This window comes from Benincasa hispida, chromosome 8 (assembly GCF_009727055.1).
Source record: "Benincasa hispida cultivar B227 chromosome 8, ASM972705v1, whole genome shotgun sequence".
Taxonomy (NCBI): domain Eukaryota; kingdom Viridiplantae; phylum Streptophyta; class Magnoliopsida; order Cucurbitales; family Cucurbitaceae; genus Benincasa; species Benincasa hispida.
The window spans coordinates 11,615,699-11,642,950 of NC_052356.1; the positions used below are offsets into that span (position 1 = coordinate 11,615,699).

Consider the following 27,252-nt stretch of genomic DNA (forward strand, 5'->3'; position numbering starts at 1 on the left):
AAACTGGGATTTGTGAAAGATTAAATGCTAATCATCTGAAAATGTAGGAATTCAAGCCAAAACATGTAATAATGGATCGCTTGTGCATCAAGCATGATAACAAACTGAGGCAATTAGTGCATAAAGACGGTGATGTGGCAAAACTCAAGTCTAACACATGCCTAAGGATTTCTGATCACTTTATTATATGTTGAGAAAAGATTATCTGTGCCAGCCAGTACGGATCCTATGTGCAGCATGTTGTCATGTCACCAACTTCCTTGTCAGTTTTGACTGATATGATATATCATAGCTTCTCTGAGGATATAAAAGGAGAGTATTCAAGAAAAAATTGGATTAATTCAATAAAGAAGGAATCATGGAGAAATATTCTAGAGAGGAACCATCCAAGCATCACCTTTCCAATCACCATCAAAGGGGAAGCTCAAAAAAGTTGTCATCCGATCATCCACTTTCATCTAGTAGAAGCAAGATTTATCATCCAAATTGACAGAAAGCAAGAAATGGCTACTAGAAGCTTGGTATCCTCATTTGCATCCATTTTCTTTTTTGCATTTCATATCTCTTTCATTCCATTGAACTCTTTCAGTATTTTTAAATTACTGCTTTTAATACATTCAATCATGAACTTTTCCATCTTCACTACTTCCACTTTTACTTTGTTCTTTACCATGAGTAGATAAACCTCTTAATAGTTGGATTGAACATATTATCTTTTCGGCGAACATAACTTAGGTTGAGATTCATTTTGATTAGTGTGTGGACATTTATTCTTGTTTTCATTTAGCTAAACAAAACAAGTAGCAATAGTTCAACACTTGAGAAAGTAAGTAACTATGGATCTCAATAAACAAAGGGAGAAGTGCCTTTAGAGATAAAGACAACCTTACATTTAAATAATCTTCAAGTACGCATCATAGAGATGTGATTTATATGGCTCATCTATTGAGAGGTGTAACTTCATGTGGGGTTAAGAATATGAATCAAGATCTAAGTGAAAGTTCAAAGGAATGATGAGTATTTATCCCAACCCTCCATTTCATTTTACTCACGTCTTTTCACTCTTGCTTCAACTACTGCGTAACTTACCATTCATCATCTTTTATTTCACCATTTATATATTTTAATCATCTTCGATGCATGTTATTTGAATCATTTAAAGCTGTTGAAAACCACTCTATAAGCCATACATAAGTTAGTTGAATCAAGAAAATCCTCATGTTCGACCTCGGTCCTCACCAATAAATTCCCTTTTTAAGTTTATACTTGGGCTTAGTTTAGGAAAACTTATAAGAAATATAGTTTAAATTTTTCGCATACATAAAGAAATTATTTTTCACAACACTAGGTTCTTAGATTCTAGAGGTGTTGACGATTTCATGGATTAATTGGGATTGATTGTTGATGTTTTAGATTTTTATTAATACAACGGCATTTTAGCTTATCTATTATAATTCTTTTGATCAATTGGCCATTGATTGAATGCTTATAGGTTGAATTTCCTATTTATGGGAGAGGGAATTTAGCTAGATCCGATAGGTTAGATTGTTATCCAATGATGCATGAAAATGATAGGAAGATAACAAGAGTTGTAATTAAAGGGTCTTAATGTTGTGTTCGTATGATAATTGCAAAGAGATTCAAATTAGAATGCTAGAGTTAGAACAAATTGAGCTTGAAGAAGGATGTTTGAATTCATACTTCTAGACATGCGATTTTTAATAAACAACCCATTCGTTGACAATTGATTAGGAAATGTTTGAACAAACAGCTTGGAACTCACATCCCATTAAATTACTTGACTTTTATTGCTTTGCTTTAATTTGAAAATTGAATTAACAAGTCAATTGCCTAAATTGGCGAGTTAGTTACGATAGCTAATTACCAATCTCTAATGACGATGCATTGCTCTACTGGAACTTTATTACTTTGACACATGCGCTTGCGTGGTGTCATTTCCATAAAAACAATCTAGAAAAAGATCTTAGACATAATACTTCTTTATTACCCTAGACATAGGGTAAAGCCTTGAACACTTTAGATTGTGTTTTTATTCATTTAAATTCTCATTAACCATAGACATATAATTTTAATGGCTTAGACTCTTAAAGATACTTCATAGAAGGTCGAAGAGGTGAATCCCATCTACTATACAAAAGTTCGAATCAAAATTGCAATAGCAATAAAGGTGGCATTTTTTGACCGAAAGGTATGCGCATATTTGAGTCTCCTTTTTCTTTGTCTTTAGTTTGTTTTCACACACATAACCATCTTCCAATTATTTTGCTAGTTACTTTGCAATTTCATTCTTGATTAAAGACTTGTTCCTTTTTAAATTTTTATTACATATGTTACCATGGCTACAATATTTGGAGTACTTTCTGTATTATTTGCTTACAATGTGCACTTGCACTAGAGACCAAAGAACATTGTGGTTGCTCATCAAGTTTTTGACTCTATTGTCAGGGACAACAATTTTAGAAAAATTATATTTTTGTGACAAGATTTGTATCAAATTGCAATTAATATTTTCTTTGTCACAGGTCAACGAAGCTGAATTGAAATTTTCATTATTAGTTAGGTTTGGTGTATCCCTAAAGCACCTTGCAACCTTGAGCTAGATATTGAGATAAAGATAGCTTTCGACCAACATAGGAGACTACAAAGAAGGGAAAAGGGTCATTCATCAAGCGAATGATCTTCGTTTTGTGGGAACAACAAAAACAACCATCTCACTCTTTCCTTTCTTCGGTAGTACGTTTTTATTTCTAAGAGATGGGGTTGGCATGTATAAAAACCATTTTTTTAGGATACCTGGGAACAACTCCTAGATCAATTAAGGATCAAATATGAAGGAACTCTTATACAAGAATACCTCGGAGCAGAAGCGGATCTTTCCAATTAGGGTTGGCAAAATTCCCTACGGGGCCCCGCCCCAATCTGGTCTGAACCTGGGATGGGGTCAAAATCGGGAAATTTTTCGGGGCCCCGTCCGGGGATGGGGCGGGGACGGGGATGATATCCCGCCCCGACCCCGACCCCGACCCCGATTTTATATAGTTATATTTTTAATATTTTATAAATATATATTTATAATATATAAAATAACTTATTTATATGTATGTTTATAATGTATACTATAGACTTATAGTATTGTAAGCCCAATATTGAATATATAAATTTTAAATTTAAGCCCAAAAAATCAAGCCCAAACTTAAAAAATTAAAAGAAAAAAAAGGAAAATCCCCATAGGGATCAAATAGAAGATTCCCTGTGGGGAATTAGTAGGGGAATCTCCGTGGGGAAACGGAGAATGGGGCCCCGCAGGGACCCGTTTCCCCGATGGGGAATCCTCGCGCCCGTCCCCGCCTTCAAATGGCGGGGATGAGGGGAAATTTTCCTCTCAATGGGACCGGGGACGAAGGACCCTCCCCTGCCCCGGCCCGGCCCCATTGCCAACCCTATTTCCAATTCATTGTGATAAAATTTCCACATTTACGTTCACACATACAGATATGCATTCAACAACTAAATTATCGACATGCTTTCAGATAAATAAACAAGAGAATGAGGAACTTACCAATTGAAGACTCTCTTCACCGCAAAACTCGCTCTCTCCACAAACGAAATCCTTGCGCTCTCGCTCGAACAACAAGCTATCGTTCAGCAACACCCTGGTTGTCTACCACGAACGGCTTCACACGAACAGTAGGAAAAGGGGACGACAACACCATTTAGAGCCCTTAGTATTCTTGGAGTAAGAATCCAAAGAGTGGGCTAATTATGGGAGAAGGAAACAACTATCGTATAGTCAAGATGCTTGATCGTTTAGGCGAGGTACTCGATCGTGTAGGAAAAACTAGGCGATCGTCTATATGATCGTTTAGTAAAGGTCGAGCACTAAGTGATCGTTTAGTAAATTGTGGGTGATCGTTTAGAGAAGCATGCATGCGGGTGAGCGATCATTTAGTAAAATAATGTGTTATCGTATAGGCTCTAATTTACTAAGCGATTGATTGCAAAACACATCGTGAGCTAATTATGCGTGTCTTTTCAATATCTTTGCAAAATGAAAACAATTTTCATTTTATTCTTCAGTTACAAAAATTGAATTGAACTTCCCACTAATGCATGTTTATAGAGAAAACGCTGGGCAATTATCCCATAACTGTCCAATTAATAAAATAATAAATATAATCATATTATATTCATAACCTATAGTTTGATATCATATATCAACCATAGTGTTTTCTCCTTTACTTGATATAAATCTTATTTATATCTAATTTCTTCCAAACTAATGTATCTCATACATAAAGTCAATTATATCATATATAATTAACTAGTTCAATCATATCATATATAATCGAACTCCCTCTTGTCACTTTGAACATTTTAAACTGACCCAAAAACTGATTCCCAACTTGAATCCAAGCTACCAAGGGGACCTTATGAACCTATGGCTCGAAGCTCCAACAGTATGTGAATAGCTGACTAAACTCTTTAACCACGAAATCCACCATCCATTAACTACCAGGCATTCCATTAAAGATCGACAGCTGAACTCTTCTTACCACAGATATATTTATGTGTCCATTGGATATAACCAATCATCAGTACGATAACTCTTCACAGATGCTCGTAAGTACAGCTGGACCAATTTATCGTTTTGCCCCGATAGTTACATCTTACTCTTTAAGTATCACCGATCCCTCTAATGAAACTTACAACATAGTCCTACTATGTGTGAACACCTCTTGGGCCATAAGAAGATGTATGGAACCACATCGTTCAAGCCCCAAGACCAGCCCTTAAGGGAGCAACCTATCTACTTACCTCTACTTTTGGGGAAGGAGTGAATTCTATCTTGTGTAGTTGAGTTTCCAACTCCCAAATCAGACAAATCCCTAAAGTGGTAGGTTTCAGTCGGCAAACTGGCCACTCACACCCATGCAAATCAAAGGACCGCCCTCAATGGCAGGAGTTCCCAACTGACTTAGAATTGAGATCATGTTACCTATGGTCATCCTAGTGAAGTGAAGTCTCTATCATAAACGGCGTTATATAACGATACGTTAACACTTCGTGGTCAGGCCTTATACAAGCTCTTTGTATAGGACGCCCCCGCTCGCATGTCCTTACACGAATGATCAGGATCAGACCATCTGTGGAAAGTCACAACATTTGTAACCATTCCACAAAGTGGGCCGCATCCTTAGCATTACCAGGATAAGGTTTCCCTCCTATATCCATATACTATAGACCATTTTGGTTATCACTTGAGACATGATCCTCTTGTATGTCACCACATACATGCTTAAGTTACATAATGACAACCAGGGATTTTAGTTTATTGGTTTGTGGTAAAACAAATAAAACATCTAATGTGTAAAGTTAAGAAGTGAAGTAAATGTCATATATTATACATCACAAGCGTTCGTACAAATTGTTTACAAAATACAGGACACAAGACTTTAGGGCATCATCCCCAACAAAATATTGGAACATTCTCATCTTCTCCAAACATCTATATTTAGAGGTTCCATTTTTCAATCCTTGACAATCGTATGCGTTAATGCTGTAATCATATCAACAACTATAGATCCAGAAGATTATACTTCTACCATATCTGCATAACCTAGACTCTCATACCAGATGAGAACAATCTTTAGTTGATAGAAAGAACAAATTTCTAGGAATGTGCAGAGCTTAGACCTGCTATTGTTGAGTGGCAACAAATGAGAAATCTAGTTTGGTTTGATTGAGTTGATCTCATAGGAAATCCATGGAAATCCATGAAGAAACTATTTTATAGGAGCTTGCAATGGATCCACCTATTGAAGATCCTCGAGTTATTCCACCTTAACAAGGGGGAAACCAACAAGGGAATTCAATTAAAATTCGCCATTTTATTGTACTCCATTTATGGGAGGAATAGAATGATCGACTCCAGGTGGATCCATTGGAAATTGCTGAATAAAAGCGACTTTTTCTAAATCTTCATGTGTGCTCAACTTTCTTTTCTCCCAATTTTTTCATCTTTGTTCTTGTCTTTTACGACGAAAGGTTCTTTCTATCTCAGAATCAGGCTAAAAAAAGGCAATATCTTCTTCTCATGTAGCAACTATCCATTGCAAAACAACAAACAAAAGTTAGATTTTTCCTGAGATAGAGTCAATGCAATCACATTGAGTAGCACTATTGAATCAAAATTGAATCCTCAACTAGTCCCTAACAACGACAAAACCTTTGATCCAATCAAATAATGTTCCATTTCCTACTTTAATTTCGTAGTATTGTAGTAACGGGGATCCAAAGAGAGTCGAACAATTTCTCACTTAAAACACTTATTGCTTAGGTAATCGAAGAGGGATTTGATTTATTGTGAATGCTTTAATTATAAAGAAAAGTGTTTGTAAAAAGTGCATAGAATTAAAGATCACACGAATTGAAATATGAATGAGACAAAGTATCATTTCCGGGTTGTATTGAGGTATTTCCTAATTTACTCACTCAATCATCGATTAGTCTCACTAGATAACTTGTAATCTTGCATGTTTAAGCTTAGCATATCACATTTAGAAAAACTAAATGGATGTCTTATTTATCAAATTGATTTTTGCGTCTAGATGAAAAGCACCCTATATTGGGAATATCTTAAAACCCAAAGGTGTCATTGAATAGCATTCTTTTATAAATCCAATAAACTAACCCATGGCTTTAATATGAATACTTAAACTTTATGTAGAGACATAAAAGAGGATCAAGTTTTAGTATATAGCCAAAAAGGCCTATAAGTATATGGATAGGGTTTGGTACCTTGTCCTAGGGACACTATGGATGCGACCCTCTTTGTATATTGATATAAATGATGTGATCCTAAAATCGTTCATGTGGAGACATGCAAGTGGGAGTATCTTATGCAAAAGATGTTTACATAAGACCAGACCATGAAATAGTCACTTTTCTTTATGACGGCCGTTTACTATTAAAACTAACAATTTCAATTAGATAACCTAAGGTAACTCGATCTTAATCCTGAGCTAACAATGAACTCCTATTTATTTGGGATTATCCTTTAATCTACATAGGTGAGAGTGGTTCGACTTCACTGCTCAATAAGCCTCTCATTTTAGGGGTAAGACTAGATAGATAGTTGGGGACATAGTTTTGCAAGACGGAATTCACTCATACTCATCTCAGGGTTAGCAGATAGGTTGTTCTCTTAAGTAATCACTCCTGGTCTTGAACAATGGGACCCCGTCCTCTCGTAGCAGAGAGGGACTCAATGTATTGGTTGGACCATAAACCAATTGTTCAATAGAGGATCGGTGGAGACTTAAGGAACAAGATGTATTAGAGGGGTAAAACGGTATTTTTGACCTAGTTTTAAATGTGAACGACTTGTGAAGGATCAATTAACTAATTATGGTTAAATCAAATGGACAAAAATATATCAATAGTGAGGAGAGTGCAACTACTGAGCTATAGTGGTATGTCTCGGTAGTTAACAAATAGTGGTTAATTTGGTTTAAAAAGTTTAGCCAATTAGTCTAAAATAATTGGAGCTCATGATGTATAGGTCCACTAGGTCTATCTACTAGCTTGTAAAAGGATTAACCTTAAAATAGCGTGTTGAGAGAATTTGAAATGTTCAAACTCAATTTAGGGTTTGGATTATTATATTGTTATAATTAATGAATTAAACATTACAATTTTTAGAGAGATGATAATATTCAAATATGATTTAAATATTTGATAAGGTGTTTTAAAAAATTTAATATTTGATATTAAATTAAATTAATTAAATTGGTTTAATTAATTATTCAAAATTAAAATTTTGAATTTATAAAATCATGAAATCGATTTATTAAATTTTGAATTTTTTGAAATTCAAAAAATTATAAAACTTGTTTAATTAAAATTGATTTTAAGAAAATCAGTTTTTTTAAAATTAGATATATTTATTAATCAATTGTAATTTTAAAATTCAAATAAAATGAAAAGTGGGTTATTCCCACATTTTCCATTTAGATAAACACCTCATGCCACTTCAATCTAATGGAATTTTGAAGTGGCATCTTCAAATTTGATATCATCTACATGTGTTAGTGCTATATAGTGAGAGTTTAAGATCAGATTGAGGTGGATGCAAAAGAAAAAATCAAAATATTGCAAAACGAAAAAATCTGTAATTTTCCACTAGTTTAACTCAAAAAGTCCCATAGTAAATTTCTTTCAATTTGAGTTCCACCACTCAATCTAAGGCCTGAGAATAGTAGAGAAGACTTTGGTGGTGGTCTAGTACTGAGATTGAAGTAGAAATCAGAGAAGATCAAGCAATTTGGTGGAATCTACAAAGGTTGTATTCTATAAACCCTAATTCTATTCTTTTTTAATGAATATGCATATTTATCCTTTAAAATTGATGTAGTTAGAGTGTTTAGATCCTTAATAGCTTCCGTTTGTTGAATATCAACTCCATCATCCTAAACATACAAATCAATTAGCATTAAGTTCTAGGGTCATTTCTAAGACAAACAAAATAATTAGGAAATTTCTAATTAGGTGTTCGATGCGATTCTTATCTAGATTAGTTAGACAAATGCTAATTGTTTGGAAATGCCAAAACAATCTACAACCTTAACTTAACTCTTTGCCACTTAGCGGTTTAGGGACCTAACAATTCCATATTAAGTATAAATCTATTGGTGATGAATTAAATATGCTTGGTTAATTTGTCAGATAATCCCAAGCAAATACAGTTATAAAAATAAGCACAAGATAAAGAATCCTTAAGTTATACAATTACAAGATCAAAATTGTTCACAAACCTCATGAGTTTACAAATTAAGAAATAAACCTCGAGACTCGAGCTAGATAATCATACCTTAGCCTAGGATCATACTCGAAATCACCCAAAAATATATGGTAGAAATCTCATTGAATCATAAGGTTAAAAATACCGAGAAAATGGGAAGCTAGAAGAGAGAATTTTGTTAAAATCATGATAAAAAAAATGTGCAACGGTTGGGGTTTCTTATAAAATAATGTGATGGAGTCACGACGCAATAAGGAAATTGGGTCCTCGGGTTTGGGTGCAGTGTCGCTACGTAGTGCAGCTGCGGTGCTCAAGTGCACACATGATCATTAAACATTGTAGCATCACGTTGCAAGGAGTAGCTATTGGGGTTGATGTCCTAAATCTCGTAGGGTCCTGTAGTTTGTAGTTATATTATACAAACATTTTATTTATTTACTAAAATATGAGATGTTTTATTTCACATGTAGTAATGTTAAACCCACAAATAATTAAACTAACATCCAAGGTTATCTTCCTTAGCTTAAACATGTATGTAGAGACATACAGGTGGATCATGTTTAAGTGATAACCTAAATGGTCTATACTAGATGGATAAGGCTGGATACCTTAATCTAGTGACACTAAGAGTACGACCTGGTTTGTAGATGTTACAATTGTTGTAAAGTGCTACAAATGATATGATCTTGATCAATCATGTGGAGATATATGAGCAGGAGTATTCTATACAAAGAAGTTTGTATAAGACTAGACCACGAAATGACTAGTCTCATTATATAACACCGTTCATAATAGAGACTTACATTTCACCAAGATGACCATAGGTGATATGACTTGAATCCTAAATGAGTTGTGAACTCTTGCTTATGAAGATGATCCCTTGATTGGTATGGGTGAGAGTGGCTAAATTGTCGACTGAACAAGCCTACCATTTTGAGGATTCATCTAATTAGGGAGTTAGGAACACAACTACACAAGATGGAATTCACTCCTTCCCCGATGTCAGGGTAAGTAGATAAATTGCTCCCTTAAGGGCCGATTCCAGGACTTGAACAATGTGGTACTACATCCTCTCCTGGCTGGAGAGGGGTTTGGTCATAGTTGGACTATGATTTATTGTTCATTAGAGGGGTTAGTGGTTTTTAAGAAGTTAGATGTAACTACAGGGAAAAAAGGGTAATTTTGGCCTAGCGTACTTACGAGCAATTTGTGAAGGGTCATCACACTGTTGACTGATTCTATCCAATAGACATAGAAATATATCTATAATGCAAAAAGTGCATCTGTCAATCTTTAGTGGAGTGTTCTACAGTTAATGGATATTGAATAATATAGTTAAAAGAGTTTAATTAATTATTCAAGTACCATTGGAGTTTCAAGCTACAGGTCCATAAGGTCCCCTCTATATCTCAATGGATGAGAATCAATTTTGGATTAATTTGAATTGTTCAAATTAATAGAGGGAATTAATTATATTATAATTAATTTAATTTAAATGTATATGATATAGTTACTATAATGTATTTGATACATTTCAAAGTTTATTTGAGAGGAAATAAATATTTGAATGTGATTCTAATATTAATTATGTGAATTGGATTCATATAATTAAATTTAATATAAATAAAATTTATATTAAATATCTTTGTTGAGTGAATTAAAACTATAAGTTATATTGTATGTGATACAATATTAAACCATAGGTTATATATTATATATGTTATAACATATAGTTATATACATATACACACACATATATATATATTAAAATTAAATTTATTTTATTTTTAATTTTTGAAATTAAGGNATACACACACATATATATATATTAAAATTAAATTTATTTTATTTTTAATTTTTGAAATTAAGGGAGGGGAAGAACTTCCTGATGAATGAGAAATTTTGAACCAATCACAAATTACCATGTCATTCACTAAATTAATGACAAAATTCCAAATCATCAAATTTGAGACTAATTAGAAGTTGACATGCATCTCAAATTGAAGTTGAAGACAAATTCCGATGATGCCACGTGTTTTCGTCATGATTGTTGAATTGGATAAAATTAATTAGTCCAATTAGATATTATTATTTGTGAAAAAGTCCAACTAAGCCTAAAAATAGGCTGAATTGAACCCAAATGGAAAATTAAGCCCAAAACCAATTAATTGGGCCTAAAAGTGAGGCTTAACGATCAACCAAGCCCAAGTCTAACTAATTAGGCCTAAAGGTCAGACCCATGGACCAACCAAGCCCAAGTCCACGAAGTCTACCTGAGAACTTTATAAATAGAAAAGTCTTCTTCATTTGTGAGAGGTCAACAATTCTACACTCTAGAGGACCTAAAGAGAATTCTTCCAATAATCAGAAGATGTCCAAACTCCTGAAGCTTACGACACTTGAAGCCGAAAGTCCTTTGAAGATACAAGCATTTTGACCACACTTGAAGACTGAAGTCCTTTGAAGATACAAGCATTCTTCCAAGACTCTAAGCTCAAGAACATCCACACGCTTCACTTCTATAAATCAAGTGTACACATTCAACCGAGAGAGAATCAAAGGATCAAGTACTAAAGATCAAACCATGTCGCGTCAAATCAACATAAACATCAACACCAACTCAAGCTCAACTCCACGAAACAAGTTTCTTCGGAACCCTCATGAGAAAACTGGTCCACCATTTTCAAGTTCAGAGGTTTCGTCGATACTCCTCCATTTTCAAATTCAGAGGCTCCATCGATGCTCTTCCATCTTTAAGTTCAGAGGCTTCATCAATGATCTTCCATTTTTAAGTTTGGAGGCTTCACCACTTCCTCTTGGAAGTCAGGTTTGGATGCTTCACTCCCTCTTCAAAATATTAAGTTAGGTCTTAATGGCTCTGCCTCATACGCGAGATCAAGTTCGAGTTGTCTGGCTCTGCCTCAACTTCACAGTCAAATCTGGTCTGCCTTTTTCCCGTCCGGTCTGCCAAGCTTTCCCTTATATGCAAGATCAGGCTTCGTACTAAGGTCAAAGCCAATAAGGGGGAGATTAGAGTACTGAGTTGGAAACCAACAGAATTCTCAAGTAAAAGACTGAGGCTATGACCGATGGAATCCTTAGGCCACGTACTAAGATTGAAGCCAATAAAGGGCAGAGATCAGAGTCGTTAGAGCATTGAGTTGGAAACCGACGGAATGCTCAAGTCAAAGACTGAGGCTAGGACCAACGGAATCCTCCGGCCGCGTACTAAGATCGAAGCCAATATGGGGCGGAGATCAGAGCCGTTAGAGCACTGAATAGGAAACCGACGGAATGCTCAAGTCACATAACGAAAAAGATCTCGATTTAATTACAGACAGATATCGTGTGTACTGATTGACCAGATGCGACCGATACCTGTTGACAGATGACAGACAGAAGAGCGGGAAGTAGCATATCTTTAAAGAAAAAAATTATGTTACTTACAAGCAAGGTATTCGCCCCCCCTTGAATAAAATAAAAGCAGCTATCTTGAATAAAAGAGGGGAAGCGGTATTGATTGGATTGACGGATTGAGGACGTCAGTCATGCTTTACCAATTTCCAATACCTACAGTTGATCCTGCTGATGTAATTTGAGCATAAAAAGCTTCTATTTCTTTAGCACCTCTTTAGCACCTAGTCATGCATGCTGACCGAAGCACCTGTACTTCAATCGATTAACCAAGCACGGGAGATATTCGCTAAAAAGATAACCGGGATATTGAATATGAATAAAAGAAAGAAGGGTCGTAGACAGATGAGCGTTTGCGACCGTTTACAAGAGTGAATACCGAAACAGACAATTGCAGATGCCCTCAGACAGATGCCACTAAACAAGTAAAGGACAACGGACGGTTTTCGTTGATATGGCTTGGACCGGTGGGACGATAGAGCTCAAATCAATTGAATACCGTTCGTGCCCTACGGCTATTCCATAGCTATCGCGGCTCACCTCCCGGCGGACTGTTCGCTTATCAGCTCACCTCGTCCCCTTACGGCCTTCTTTGCTTGTTCGCCTATCGGTGAAATAGCAATAGCAGCGGAATCCGTCCTCTTCGTCGCTTACATCTTCTTCTTGTTTCAGTTATGTCTGTTGGTATACTTGGAGATGGCGAAAGAAAAGCATTCGAGACATATCCTAGGAGTTGGTTGCTCTTTCCCCCCAGTCTCGATTTCTCCAAAATGGCGTGCGGCGAACAAGTACGCTTCGAACAGGAGCTCCATTCTTTACTTATGCCCGCTGTGTCAAGTATCATCTAAGGACTTCGATCGCTTCACTCAAGTCAAGATGAACTATGAAATCAAACAGCCACTTCGCTTTACAGCCACGCTTGTTCGCCTATCGGCTCACCTCTAAAGCCCCGCTATACTTCCATTATGGCCCAGGCCCACCCTATACAAGGACTTATTAGGTTCCTGTTCGCGACTATTGAACACCTATAAGCTCTTTCTTGTCAAGGTTGAAGACCTGATGAGCATTAGGCCTCTCTCTCTCTGGTTGCGATAGTAAAGCAAACCCTATTTATTTCACCGATAGGCGAAGGGTCGAAGTCAAGGTTGTGTATTTCACATTAGTGTTGATCTCGATCAAATGGCTTTGGATCTGTCTCTACATCTGGAATATCTGTAAGAGGATATGGAACTCAATATCGATCTGAAACGTCGAAGGGGTGCTGCATATAGCGAAAACGGAGACTGCTTCTAGCCAACATCGGCTATGGATCACGCCCATCATCATAAGGGCATCTCCGTATGGGGTTGGATCATCGGCCCTGGTGATGGCTCCCCTTACTAGTAAAGGGAACTGGAAGGGATGCTATTGGTGCTATCGGTACTGCTGTCGTTATCATCGGCAGATATGCTTTTCTATTAGCGGGGGTCTTTCTCTACTGCTGTTGGTATCGGCTTCTGGATATGCTTCTGCAAAATTGAAAAGGCTGTCTCACATCGAGATGTCGATTCGTTTTCCGCCCCCAATGAGATGGGGAATTAGTAACCCCCTATTTCGACTTTTTGGCCCTTCATCTTTCTGAATCGAGGCCCGGCTCGCGTCGTTCCAACAACCGGCGGGGAGCACCTCAGTATACGATCGGGCAACCCGAGGGGGCTACTACGCTCACCACGCACTTGCATCACCACCAGAGCTTCGCTACCGCTTCGCCCAGCTCCTACGCCTACACAGAAGTCGAATCATCACGTGGCTGCTAAAGCAAGCTAAGCTTCACACGGCCGCCAAAAGACCCTCTCACGGCCGAAGGATCCGCAACACGTTGGAGAGCTGGTCATTTCCGGTAACCTGGTCGATCTACTTCACCTTTTCCAGAAGGGAGTTTCGAAGGGCGGTAACCTTAGCCCAGAATTCGATCTACGGCCCCTCAAGGTTAGGGGCACTCAAAAGCGCCGTTGCCAACGGTGCAATCTATGGTGCCTCCAAGGCATCCCGCCCCCTTCCAAGTGATTCAAATCGACTAGGACCGATAGAATCTTCAATGGTAAGGTTTCTTAAACCATTTTCTATTCTATAATCTATGTTTAAAAGTATGTTGCAATTATCTTTTAAATGCATAATCTGTATGTTTTTGCTGTAAAATTTATGTTCTGTAAATTTTGGTTTTGGATTCGATCCCATGCTTCCGCTTAAGGACCTTTAAATTTTCCTTCACCATACTCGGCAGGTGACCCTCAAACACCTTAGCCGTGAGGTGTTATCTAGGAAAAAAAAGTTTAAGAAGAATAAAACAGTAAATTTGACAGAAGAGTGCAGTGCAATTCTACAAAAGAAGCTATCTTATAAGCTAAAGGATCCAAGGAGTTTTACTATCCCCTACATTATAGGTTCTTTTATTGTTAAAAAGCCTTTTGTGATTGATAGAGGCCCAAAACTTACATCGTTAATAAGCTTCAAACTTGATCAAAAGAAAATTTGTATATAGCGAACTACTCCTATTACTACTGAAACGTAGCAACAGTGGTAAGTCTGCGTCGATCCGCAGAGAAGCGCGATTTGTTCGTTAAGTTAATTTTCTAACTATAGCAGTAAATAGGGGTTTTTTTTGTGTGGAATAGATATATGCGTGAAATTAAAATAAAAAAGGTAAATGTAATCAAGAATAGGAGTCTATCTAATTTCTAGAGTAAGAGAGAGTTTCCTATGCAATTTCTTTCATTAGGCATCAAATAATTACACTGAATCTGTCAACCCTTCAACCTATTTGAAAATCTAATAGCCCAATTAGCAAAATTCGATATTAAACCAAATTAGCCCTAATTCGATTTACAACTCTTCCTTCTTAGTGACATATAAGTTAAAATTGAATTGCATTATGAAAGGATTCAATTGTTGAGACATACTACAAGTTGGAAAAAAGCTATATCTTATTGCATGATTTATTTGGAAAAGATTATATCAGGGTATACATGCATTTGGTTAGAAAAAGTCTAGACTTTACAATGTGATCCTAATATGCGCAACTAAATCAATCAATATATGCATAGACTATGACGATTTTGCAAACAAGAATTTCAATAAACTAATTTGTCATATTAATTTATAAAAGTTCCATTAAAATTCAATCAAATCGTCCCAAAGAGTTCACAATAATTCAGTTAGATTAACTAGAAATTCTTCAAGAAATTAAACATACGGCTCTTGCTCAAAAAATTAGATAGAAGTTACCTTTTCTTTCATAAACAAATCCGAGATACACATCCAATCTATTGATTACAACCCAAAACAAAAAGAAAAACTAACCTAAAGACACTAAATTCTGAAGGGAAACGAAGAAGAATGACGTTTAACTTTGGCCTCCATCAGTTCAACCCCCAAAATTCAGCATATTTTGACCTAAAGGCGAAGGGAAGTATTTATAGAAATCATCACAACATTGCAACGCTGGAAACAGTGTTGCAACGCTCGACAAAAAATGTCACAAGCATCAGGGAAACATTACAATGCAGGCGGGCATTGCTGCCAACTCGGAACGTTGCAATGCTCTCCTGCACATCAGGCTACTGCCTTGCAGCATCAGACGAGCGTCGAGGCTTTGTATAAGGTGAGCGTTGTGACGCTGAAGCAGGCACATTTTGGCTTTTTTACTCCTTTGAAGTCCGGATGCTCAAATCAACTCCCATTTGCTTCAAATTAACCCCGATCAGCTCTAAATAATTAATTCTACCTCTTGATTGCTCAGTACCTACAAAATAACACAATAAACACATAAAATCCAACAACGAGCTCAAATTAAACAAGGAAATATAGTTCTTTTTTAGATCTATCAGTGATTTAGGTGCTTCCATTAACTTGATGTCTCTGTTGCTCTACACGAAACTAGGGCTCAATGAGATGAGACACATTACAATTTCGTTGCAGAAAGTTGGCAAATCTTTAGCGTATCCATGAGATATAGTTGAGAATGTGTTAGTTAAGTTTGACAAGTTTATTTTTCTTACAAATGTTGTAGTGTTAGAGATGGAGGAGGATTATGAGGTCCCCATTATCTTGGGACGACCATTATTGGTCACTGGAAGGACCTAGATTGATGTGGAGGAAGGTAAGTTAACATTTAGAGTCAACAATGAACATGTAGTTTTTAGCATCTATCTAAAAATATCCGTAGAGCAGTGGGGTCAAGGGTGGCTTTCTCGTCCCCGTCCTAACTACCCATTTTATTCTTAATCTATGAAAAAATTTTCACGTGGATTGGGACGAGGATTCCCTTTGGAGAATTCACGAAGATCACTATGAAAATTTTTAGTTAAGGTTGACAAGTTTATTTTTCCCACAAGGATTCTCGATTTGAATTTTAAAAAAACAATTAATTAACTTAAATCATTCTTTGAATTTTTTTTACGGAAATAATTAAATTTCTCATTCATATGTGACAATGATATGATTAAATGTTTATTTTTCATAATTTCTAAAAATTAAAATTAAAATTTTACAATAGTATATCCCAATCTCGACTTAATTATGTATATATATATATATAAAAAAATTAGTAGTCAAATTATTGAGTCTCATTTTCTATGTATAAGAATTAAACATAAATAAATATAGGCACAAGAGAACCTTTATCCCAAGATTGGGTCACTAGTTATCCTGTCTTGAAGCAGACTCAAAAGATCAACCTGATTGAGTTTTCACTATTATTTGTATGTACTATTATATGTGTATTACTATAACATAGCTAATTGAGCAAAAATGAGTGGATGGTTAGAAGCACCAAGATATACAAATGATTGGTAATGGAGATTTTCAAGATGATCCAAAAGAGAGAAGGACATTTTTGCAAAAAGCATAATATAAAAAGAGTACAAATTGGGGCTTTAAGTTTGTAGGTATGTGTGTATGCATGTATATATGTCAAATAAAATATTACATATAATTATTTATATATATATTCAAGGTGGGGGTGGGGAATATAATCTTTGTCCCCATCCCCATTTAACTAATAAGGAAATTTTTCTCCTCGCACCCTCCCCATTCTCCACCGAATAAGGAATTTTTTCTCCTCGCACCCTCCCCATTCCCTGCCTAATCGAAGATTCTCCACCCTGATGCTTTTCAAAATTGGAATGCATTGTTTTTAAAAATCACGATGTGACTACATTGGAAAATCGTGGTGGTAGGGCACTCATGAAGCTGAATCGAAAAATCGTAATAAAAATTTAAAATCATGCAATAGCCCATCCCAGACAATTAGGGTTGCGACAATTACGGTTGGGAGAGTTGTCCCTAGTATGATGCTATATAAAATGCAGTAAGCACAATTCGTTGTCAGCATAAGGTTAATTAGTTTTCACTTGTTTCTTAGGAGTGGGTCATTAATCGTTGAGGCACCTAAGTGAAGGTCATCCCTACAAAAATATCTTCTTCTTGACTCTCATGATTACGAAGGAAGGAAAAAAAACATGCAGACCCATCTGTCTCTCTGATGCAATGTGCAAGTGAACGCGGTCATGTTATAGTAAAACGACATAAAAGGCTTTGTATCGTACTCTGAGAATCAGATTGATATTTTTTTAGCTATTCAAAGATCGTTCTAATTTTATTTAAGGACTAACTTGTGATGTAAGATAAAGAAACTAACTAAGAAAGCAATAAAAATGATCGAATATGAAGAATTATCAACTAAGAGACATTTTAGGGAATAGATTTCATCAAAGGTATTACCGAACACACATGCTTTGCCTCTTGAAATAATTAACAAAACATCTAGAAGTCTTTTATCCGGATTGAATCTTTTGTAAATAATATTTTCTCATGTCAATTAAATTATAACTAGCACCGTGAAACCATATTAAGAAGCATGATATAATGTTCCTTACAATAGTGTGTTCAAACGATAGTCTAACATGCACAATCTAATTTAAAACAAACTCTTTCTAGAAAGATTTAAATTATAAAATCATTCAAATGCTGATTAAACATTTAAAAGCATTAAGAACGGTCATGCTAGAAAGCGTGAATATAAATTAGCACTCAAGAAGCAAAATGTTCGACAATTTAAACCTAAGAATTCATCTACCCTTAGAACTATGAGAAATTTAGCCTAACATGACTCCCATAGACAAAACTAAATCAAGAGTGCAAAAATACAGAAAAGAATCCAATAAATAAAAGGGAAAGAAGAAGTTATCTGACTTCCAAGCACGTCTTCATGATGAATTTGACCTTCGAACAATCTTTGATCTTTCCGACATCAATAAATCTCCATATTGTACTCTAAACCCTCTCTCTAGGATTCAAACACTCCAACATTCGATGTAGTGGCCAGCTAAAAACTCTAGATTAAATAAGAGAAATTTTCCAAAATTGCAGAAATTTTTATTTTAGGAAAGGCAGCACCGTAGCATAATGTTATCCTGGTTGGAGCATAATTATGCTACATCAGATGCATAGCTACTGCTTTAAAGCATAACGAGGCAACGTAATTACTCTGTCTTTACGCTTTCCTTTTAATGACAAACAAAAGATGATAGACAATAGAAATCTTCACATCTTCATGTTTTCTTCCTTCTTTTCTTCTCTCCTTTTAATTCATTGCTCAGTTTTGACTTCTTTAGGCATAATTTGATCCTTTTTAGCTCATTTTGAGTATAATTTAATTCTCAAACATAAAACCTAAAAATCACTAGCAAACACTTCAAATCATATTAAAAAACATCCTAAATCTAAGGCAAACAATACACATTTTGTGTGCGTTTCACTCTTATAAAACTTTCTCCCTTTCGACAAACTTTCATCGTCACTACTCACCACCGTTTTGCACAGCAGTCCCTATCGCGCTTCCATTGCCTCCCATCGACATTTGCCACTGGTCGTTTGGAGCGCTCGTGGTGTCTATTATTTGTGGGTGTCTCTAATCTCTCTCTCCCTTTTTTTACATCTCATTTTTTTTCTCTCACGTTCTCACACACACGCCCCCAGCTTTTCTGTCATTGTGCACTACTACCGATCATGTTGTCGCCCTGCTGTCGCTGGAGGCGTTAGTCAACTTTTAATTGGAGTAAGTTTATGGTGATCTATGGTTATTTTCGATGTGAATTGGTTTTCGGTGGTATGGTTTGGCTTAAAATAATTTATCCATGTTGTTTCGAGCATAAATTCGAAGTTTGATGGAAATTATAGCGGTTTAAGAAAATTTAGGTGACGTTTCGATAAGTGTTAAGGGCCTTATAGTCCCTTAAATCTCTTATTGGTTTGTTGTAACTCGGGTTCTAAACCCTTAATTTTCGCATTTGACAGGTTTGAATTTTATTTCATTAGAGATTGAGTGATTTGGATCAAAGACTTTTTGAATAAGTATTTAAAGACTTTCAAAGTGATTTTCATATTGTACTTGGGCTAAATCATGGAAGTTGTTTTATGAATGTTGGAGGTTGGGATTAATCTTGAGGTTTTATTCGATTTCAAAGTTAGGTTCCATGCTCGATTTTTGGTTTCATTAGCATTTAGGTCACGTTTTACTTTAGTAAAAAGGTAATCTATCAATGATAATATAGAAAACGACTCCAATTGATTAATTTTGTTATTATTTACTTGTGATCTGCATCCTCACTTCCAAATATGTAATAAAAAAATGCAAACAAATTGATGAACAGAGCGTGCTCAATCCAATTGCATATCAAAATTACGTCGTATCGTTATCGTTATCACTACCATTACCGTTACCGTTACGATTACCATTATTGTTATTGTTCTAGAGAAAAAATTATGAATTTTGACGTCTTTACTATTAGCGTTATCGTTTGACCCTTAGAGGTAAAAAACTAAATTTATTATATTTACGATCCAGATTTGTTACAATTGATCTATCAATAAAATCTCACAATGATTATACTAATTTTTATTATAATTTGATAAACGTGACCTTAGTTTCAATTCGAGATAAGTAATTCTCTTACTAAGGATTTAGGGATATCGATTAGGCATGGAATAACACTATAAGCCGAAAATCAGATTGCCGCCCAACCCTCCAACCGCCGATGCTCATACGCCGCCACGCCGTATCAACGCCTACCGACAGTTCCCGAAATCTCGTGTATAAGACACAGTTCAGCAAGTGATCCACGTCCAAAAAGGTAATTTTTTATGTATTTCTTTAAAATTGTAATTTAAAAATAAGTATAATAAAAAAAGAATAAAGAAAAAGTTTCCGAACGGTCCGTAGGGAAAAACGGCTTACGGTGATCCCATTTCAAGCGCATCTCCTTCTCCGTTATCCCTACTCTCTTCCAGTTTCCATTGATCCTTCCCTCTGAAATTTAAGTTTCAGCCCTAATTATACACAACCCATTTCCATCCCTTCCTTTTGATTTTCAATTACAAGGTAAATTTGGCATTGGCGCAATTATTTTTATCCAATTCTTTTTGCAATGAAGTCTCTGTTTCAGTCATTCGTTCAAAATTGAAATTATGTATACATTCCATTATTTATGAATGCATTGTTTATCTGTTACTTGGGATAGAGGATAATCAATGTTTTTGTTTCTTTGTTGCAGTCATGGCTTTGCGTTCAATGACTAGAAGGATTGGAAGTAAACTTTTTCCAATGTTTTCTTCTGCCAATCTATTACATTCACATGCTACAAGTTTTGGTTGGTCCCTCTCTCCCTTTCTTTCTCGTATTAGAACATGGTAGGGGGATTTGAGTCTTACCTATGCTTGTTTTTTTGAATTGTCAATGTTAATAGTATATCTCAATAGTTGTTATTGCTGTTGTATCTTCGAGTTCCATGCCTCTATTTTTGGAAAACAATTTTCCAAGTTTTCGGCAGTTAAGGAGGTCCTGTTGTAGGAAAACCCCGACATCGTAATTCTAGTTGAATTCCAAAGGGGGAGTTGCTGTAGGGAGTTGGTTAAGAGTCTTTAGGGTAGAACTTAGAAGAAACGTCGAGTTGGTGTGCTTGGATAATTTTCTTTAAGTTCATTTTCCCCAAGTTTTGGTGGTCTTGTTTATGAATGAGAAAATTTAGGCAGCCATTTGGTTGGAAGGGCTGCTAAAATGGTTAGAATTTCCATTTATATACTGTACTTGGGTGGAGTAAATACAGTTGAAAAGGTAGGGTTCATAGTACACGGAGGAATGTGTGTATGATGCCTAACTGGTATGTGTTTTGTTGTGTAAAAAGTGGGTCAAGATGCAAGTCAACTCTTTTTCTACTGCCCTTTCATCTGAATGACTTGTTTTATCTGTTTAAAGTTTTCAATACGTGTTCAACTTTAGTTTTTAAACTCTCGGTAATCTCAAATATTTATTTGTTGGGTGTCAATTGATTTGGAAAGAAAAGTTACTACGGTCTAATGCTGTGATAACTATCCTTTGGAAGTGTTGGAAATGAGGGTCAAAGTTATGGAATATAGGGAGTAATAGTTTGGTAGTTGAATTTCAAGAAAGAAACTAGGAGTTGGGATTAGATTTTTAAGCTAATCAAATATAACATTTCAAAAGAATTTTAAAATTATGTTGTAGTTCTTCTCCTTCCATCATTATTTTAGGTTATTTTGGATACCACTTGATGGATTGATAAGGGAAAAAGGGTAGATTTTCAAGCTCAACTTTGTGACGGCATACAACATGGTTGTTTGGTGATTTCTTCTTGAGGTACTTCACATAAAAGGCTTTGGGCCCAAATGAATCTTGTGGACTCTTGGCTACATAGCAAGAAAGTCATTCTTGACCTTTATCAATGGGTCTCTGATTGATTCTAAAAGCTTAAGCTAATGGGTTATGAAAAATTTAATTATATCAACACTTTAACATTCCCTCTCACATGTGGGCTTGAAAATTGTAGAAGGTCCAACAAATAGAAATCAATTTTAATTGGGGAAGAAATGACATTATAGGAGTTTGAACAAAGGATCCTGGTATCATGTTAGCTTATCGATGGACCCAAGCTTAAGCTAATGGGTTATGGTAAATTTAATTATATCAATACTTTAACAGGAAACGTAGAGATTTGATTAACGTCTCTAGGGTGACTTATGTAGGCTCCTTTTCTCTTCTTGATTGTGGTGATATGAATTTATCAACTTTTTTTTTTTCTATAAGAAATAATTTTATTGATGTATGAAATTATAAAAAAGAGGGGAAAAGAGATCCCCAATCTAATGGAGTTACGATAATCATCTCCAATTGAACAAAGCAGAGGAAGTAGAATAAGAAGAGAAGAGAGAATTGAATTTACACAAAGAAAAGGCATTATGAAGGACATTGTCAGAAAAAAAACTCCTGTATGATGTCTCCTTAGATTCAAAGGTCCGATGATTTCTTTCTTTCCATATATACTAAAAAGGCATGGACAAGATTCTTCCACATAAGTTCCTTCTCCAATTTGTAAGGGTGGTCCAATAAGAAAAATTTAAGGAGAATGCAAGGATCCTTGAAGGATCACTGACCAATTGAAAGCCATTGTCAAGTTGTTCCAAACAGATTGAGCAAATGGGCAATGGATGAATAAATGACATTGAGTCTCTTGCCTTTGTTTGCAGAGAATACAACAATTTGGAGACAAGGCCATGAGGGAAGTCCTTGTTGAAGATGCTTGTTGGAATTGACAGCTTGGTGGGCATAGTGTTTTAAATGCCCTCCCGGGCGCACGTCTAGATGCTTGGTGCAGGTGTGCACCTCAGTTGGAAAAAAGGTGAGGACACCAAATAAGGCGCCTCACATTGTTCAAGACAAAATAAGGCTTGTCCAGCAGGTCCTGTAAAAAGAATTTAATCTTCTTAGGGTAGTTATCCTGCCAAATAGTCTTTGTAAATAGTTGTGGGCAATCAACTTAAGGAGAATCCATGCTTTCAAGTAATGACTGTGTAAAGAAATCCCCCGTTTTTTTTTTTTTTTTTTGTGTGTGTGTCCATATCCAAAAATCTGCACCCTAAATCAAGTTCAACGGTGAATATAGTATAGCTCAGGTCAGTCCATTATGGACTCCATCATCTTTCAAATTTCTTCTAAATGTAGATCCTAGAAGGTCAAACCTTTTTCTTTTTCTTTTTCCCTTTTCCTCTTTTTTGGCAGCAACAATCATAGAAATCTCAGCAATTTCTATAAGATGGTGAAGTTGTTTGATGCTTTTTATGGCCTAAAAATGGAGCTACCAAAATCTCAAGTGGTAGACTAAATGTTACTGATGAAGAGCCGAAGAGGTAAAGGTGCTAACAACTGGGGTGGGGTTGTGTTGGCCAATTGGAAGAATGTCTCCCTTTGTAGAGGTGGTAGATCAACTCTTGTAACTTTGATTTTCTCGACCATATCATTATACTTCTTTTCCATCTTTAGATGCCCAAATATGATGGTTAAGAGCTGGAAAACATCCTTAGAGATTGCTTTTGGAAAGGGAGCGTTGGTGAGGTTTATGTCAAAATCTCATCAAGTTTGATATCATTTTCTTCCCAATCTTCCAAGGGGAAGCAATTGGAGCTGGAAACATCTTTGTTAACCAAGTAGGCTAGGTGGTTTTCCAATGAGAAGAAAGTTGTTCGGGGAACAATTTTTGCTATCAATTATTGACTCTCAAATACCAAAATTTTATCTAATGTTGAGTGGAAGTAGTTTATTGCATAAGATCTTATTTTTATTCAAATACCGAACTTTAAGTTATACTATAAAATAAAGTAATAAATGTGAGACATTTGTTGACATAAATTTGTTGAATGGAAGTTTACTTTATGCTTAAACATGATTTCACACTCATTATGCTAACATCTAATTAATAACGACTAACTTTGGGAAGTGATCGTAGACAAATCTTGTTTTAGACTTCAAATAAATTTGGTGTGAACTTAAACTCTTGAAAGTAACTTGCATTTCTCGTTGTTAAGCCTCTTTCATATATGGTGTAAATATGAAGGAAAATTATCCATCGGTTCTTTTTCCAGGATTCAAAGAAGTGCCTGAAGAGGAAAAAAGCCGACTAGTTGGTAATGTCTTCAGCAATGTTGCTTCAAATTATGATCTGATGAATGATTTGATGAGTGGTGGATTGCATAGATTGTGGAAAGACAGGTGCAACTTTTTTAACTGGAATTTCTTCTCTCACCCATGTGACATATTTTCTTCTCTCTGAGGGCGTGAGGGTTGAGGATCTTATCCTTCATCTGCCCGTTCATGTTAAAGGCGGTTGTGTGTGCTATTTTGTGGTGGCTTTGGAGTGAGAGAATAACATAATCTTCTGAGGGTTTGAGAGTTCTTTTAGTGATGTTTAGTCCATTCTCCATTGTTAGATTCTCAGTTTCTTTCTGGGCATTAGTTTCTAGGGTTGGTCTTAATTCTCTTGACTAGAACCTGTTCTTAGTTTGGCTCTTTTTGTGGGTATTTTTGACCTGTGTATTCTTTCACCTTTTACAATGAAAGTCAAGTTTTCTCATTAAAGCATATTTTATTCTCTCTTAGTCCCTCTCTTATTATTTTTGTTTGATACAGGCTTGTTTCCGAGCTAAATCCTTTTCCTGGAATGAAGCATCTTGATGTGGCTGGTGGTACAGGTACGTAAACTATTTGAATTATTCTTTTTATTTTTTATTTCAATAATGTGATATCGATTCTCGTGATTGTCATAATTTGAAAATGTTGATGTGCTAACTTTGATTAAGAAGAGACATTTGATTTTACCAACTTCGTTTGCAAAGATTCTGTTCTTTGTTTTTGAGACTAACTTTGTGTTAATTTGGAATTTCAAAATTCTGTAGTATAAGATCGCTTGCTTAGATTAGATAGCCAATTACCATATGCGGGCCTTGTGGTCAGTGGTCATTTGGGTCAGTGAAAAAAGTAAAAAGCTTAAGGGAATGGTTTCTGTAGGTCCTGATTATGATATAATACACAAGAAGGGGAAAGAAGGGTATTTCATCGTCAACATGTTAGTTAGGATTTAGGGGTTTCACAGAATGTTTGTCTGTGGGAATAGGTGCAGTATTGGGCTTTATAATGTAAAGGGAAAGGGGCAGTATTACATTTTTATGCTTTTTGTATATAGAAAGTTCTAAGAGAAAAAGGAGAAAGTTTACCAGCCCTCTCAAATTGGTTGACATTGTTTGATTGCCTTGGGGCATTTTTTCCTTTTTATTTATTTATTATTTTTTTAAGTGAAACATTTCATTGATAAATGAAATTAAGGGAATACTCTACTCCAAACACCTTAGGTGATTACAAAAGAGATCACCATTTGGTAACTAAGAAAGATAAGTTATAATGTTTAAAAGGGTGCCTAATTTTGCACCAAGAAAATAGAGTAAATAAAACTAAATCCATAAAATGGTAAAAAATGGAGAAAGAGTCACAAAAAAGGCGTCCATTCCTCTCACCCTATAAGATCCAAAAGAAAGCACATGGTAGGGCCAACCAAATTTTCTTCTTAGTACAACCAAAAGGATGACCCACCAATAATGATGCAAGAAGATCTGGAACAGTATTAGGACACGGCCATGGACCAACCAAAAGTTTCCATGATGATTTTTTTTTTTTTTTTGGGATAAGAGGCGATTTCATTGATAAATTAAATATCCGAAGATATCCAAGTGTACAAAGGAACCGATCATATGGTATATAAAAGGTGTTTCCAATTAGTGATGAGGAACGAAAAACTATAACATTTAAAAGCTGGTATATCTTTGCCCCCCCAAAAAAAGCATTAAAGATGGCAGAGTCTAAGATGTCTTTTGTAGTCCTGTATTTCTCTTGAAAGATACGAGCATTTTTTCATCCCATATCTTCTTCAATACCGCAGAAATACTACACTTCCATAATTGCTCTTTAGAAGCTTTGAAAGGAAGATCAATGAACAATAATTTGAACCGACTTAGAGTGTCATTTGGTAAAACCATATTCCATTCTAAAGCTGTAAAATTTCCAACCAAATCCCTGTTGAGGGACAATCGAAGAACAAGTGCAAGGTGGATTCATTGTTGGATTGACAAAAAGGCATGAATTAACAATTTCCCACAATAGGAAATTAACACTTTTTGGGCAAGGGCACCTCCAAACCTTCTTGTATAATTCTTTATCAATAGATAGTCCATGTGGAATGATGCTTCTATATAAGGATTTGGTGAAGAAATCAATTTTGTCAAGCTTCCATAACCATGAATGACTACTGCCCCAAAGATCAATGTTGGGAATGCAGTGAGTGAAATCTACTCACTCTATAATATTATTCTCATGTCTTATGAAATTAATTAATGTTCCACGAGCAAAGATTAGAATCCCAAACCTTAACCACATATGCCCCTTTTATCTCTTGCAAGATGATTAAGTTTGGAATATTTCTGCTTAAGGGTGCCATCACTGATCCATAAGTCATGCCAAAAGGCCACCATTTTTTTTTGATAAGAAAAAAAACTTTCATTGAGAAAAAATGAAAGAATATAAAGACAACAAAAACACCCTGCCCATAAAAGCAACCCCCTACATGAAGGGAGTCCAACTTTACAAAATAACACCTATAGGATAATTACAATAGGTTTTCGAAACCAAACCCACAAAGAAACATGGAAGCAAACCAAAGACCAAACCTCACTAGGGTTTTTATCCACTCCCCTAAAAGTCCTATTTTGCTCCCCCCTCAAAAGAATATGATCCAGATCTTCCTCCGCCTTTCGACAAAGGATGCAACAAAATGGCCCAACAAGCGAGGAGAGCTTCCTGAAGAGACGATCCATCGTGTTCGCATGGCCATGTAACATTTTCCAAGTAAAGAATCTCACTTTCCTAAGAATCTTAATTCTCCAAATGACCGAAAAGACCAAAACACCTAAGGGAGAATGGTCCTCAAGACTCTGAAAAAAGGATTTACATGAAACCCCCTCCAAAGGATTGGGTCTAGAAACCCTCACATCCCTTCTCCCTTGCCTAAAAGAGTGATTCTTAAGCAAAGAAAGAAGAGAAGCAGCATCCAATGACTCTCTATCGGACAAATTACAACTAA

At 35.8% G+C, this 27,252-nt stretch overlaps 1 protein-coding gene across 7 annotated transcripts in view; it reads left to right on the forward strand.

Annotated features, from left to right (window-relative positions):
• The first annotated feature begins 19,037 nt into the window (after positions 1-19,037).
• LOC120083175 (2-methoxy-6-polyprenyl-1,4-benzoquinol methylase, mitochondrial) overlaps positions 19,038-27,252 on the forward strand; it is a 30,163-nt gene continuing 21,948 nt past the window's right edge. The window contains exons 1-6 of one of the 7 annotated variants that reach the window (XM_039038796.1): positions 19,038-19,174; positions 19,253-19,331; positions 20,254-20,406; positions 20,827-20,922; positions 24,209-24,335; positions 24,753-24,814. In XM_039038796.1, coding sequence (XP_038894724.1) covers positions 20,829-20,922; positions 24,209-24,335; positions 24,753-24,814 — 283 coding nt within the window. In that variant the 5' untranslated portion in view covers positions 19,038-19,174; positions 19,253-19,331; positions 20,254-20,406; positions 20,827-20,828. Of the gene's footprint in view, positions 19,175-19,252; positions 19,332-20,248; positions 20,407-20,452; positions 20,655-20,826; positions 20,923-22,816; positions 22,969-24,208; positions 24,336-24,752; positions 24,815-27,252 lie in introns of those variants that run through there. The other 6 variants (XM_039038800.1, XM_039038797.1, XM_039038803.1 and 3 more) reach the window with 6 other exon arrangements.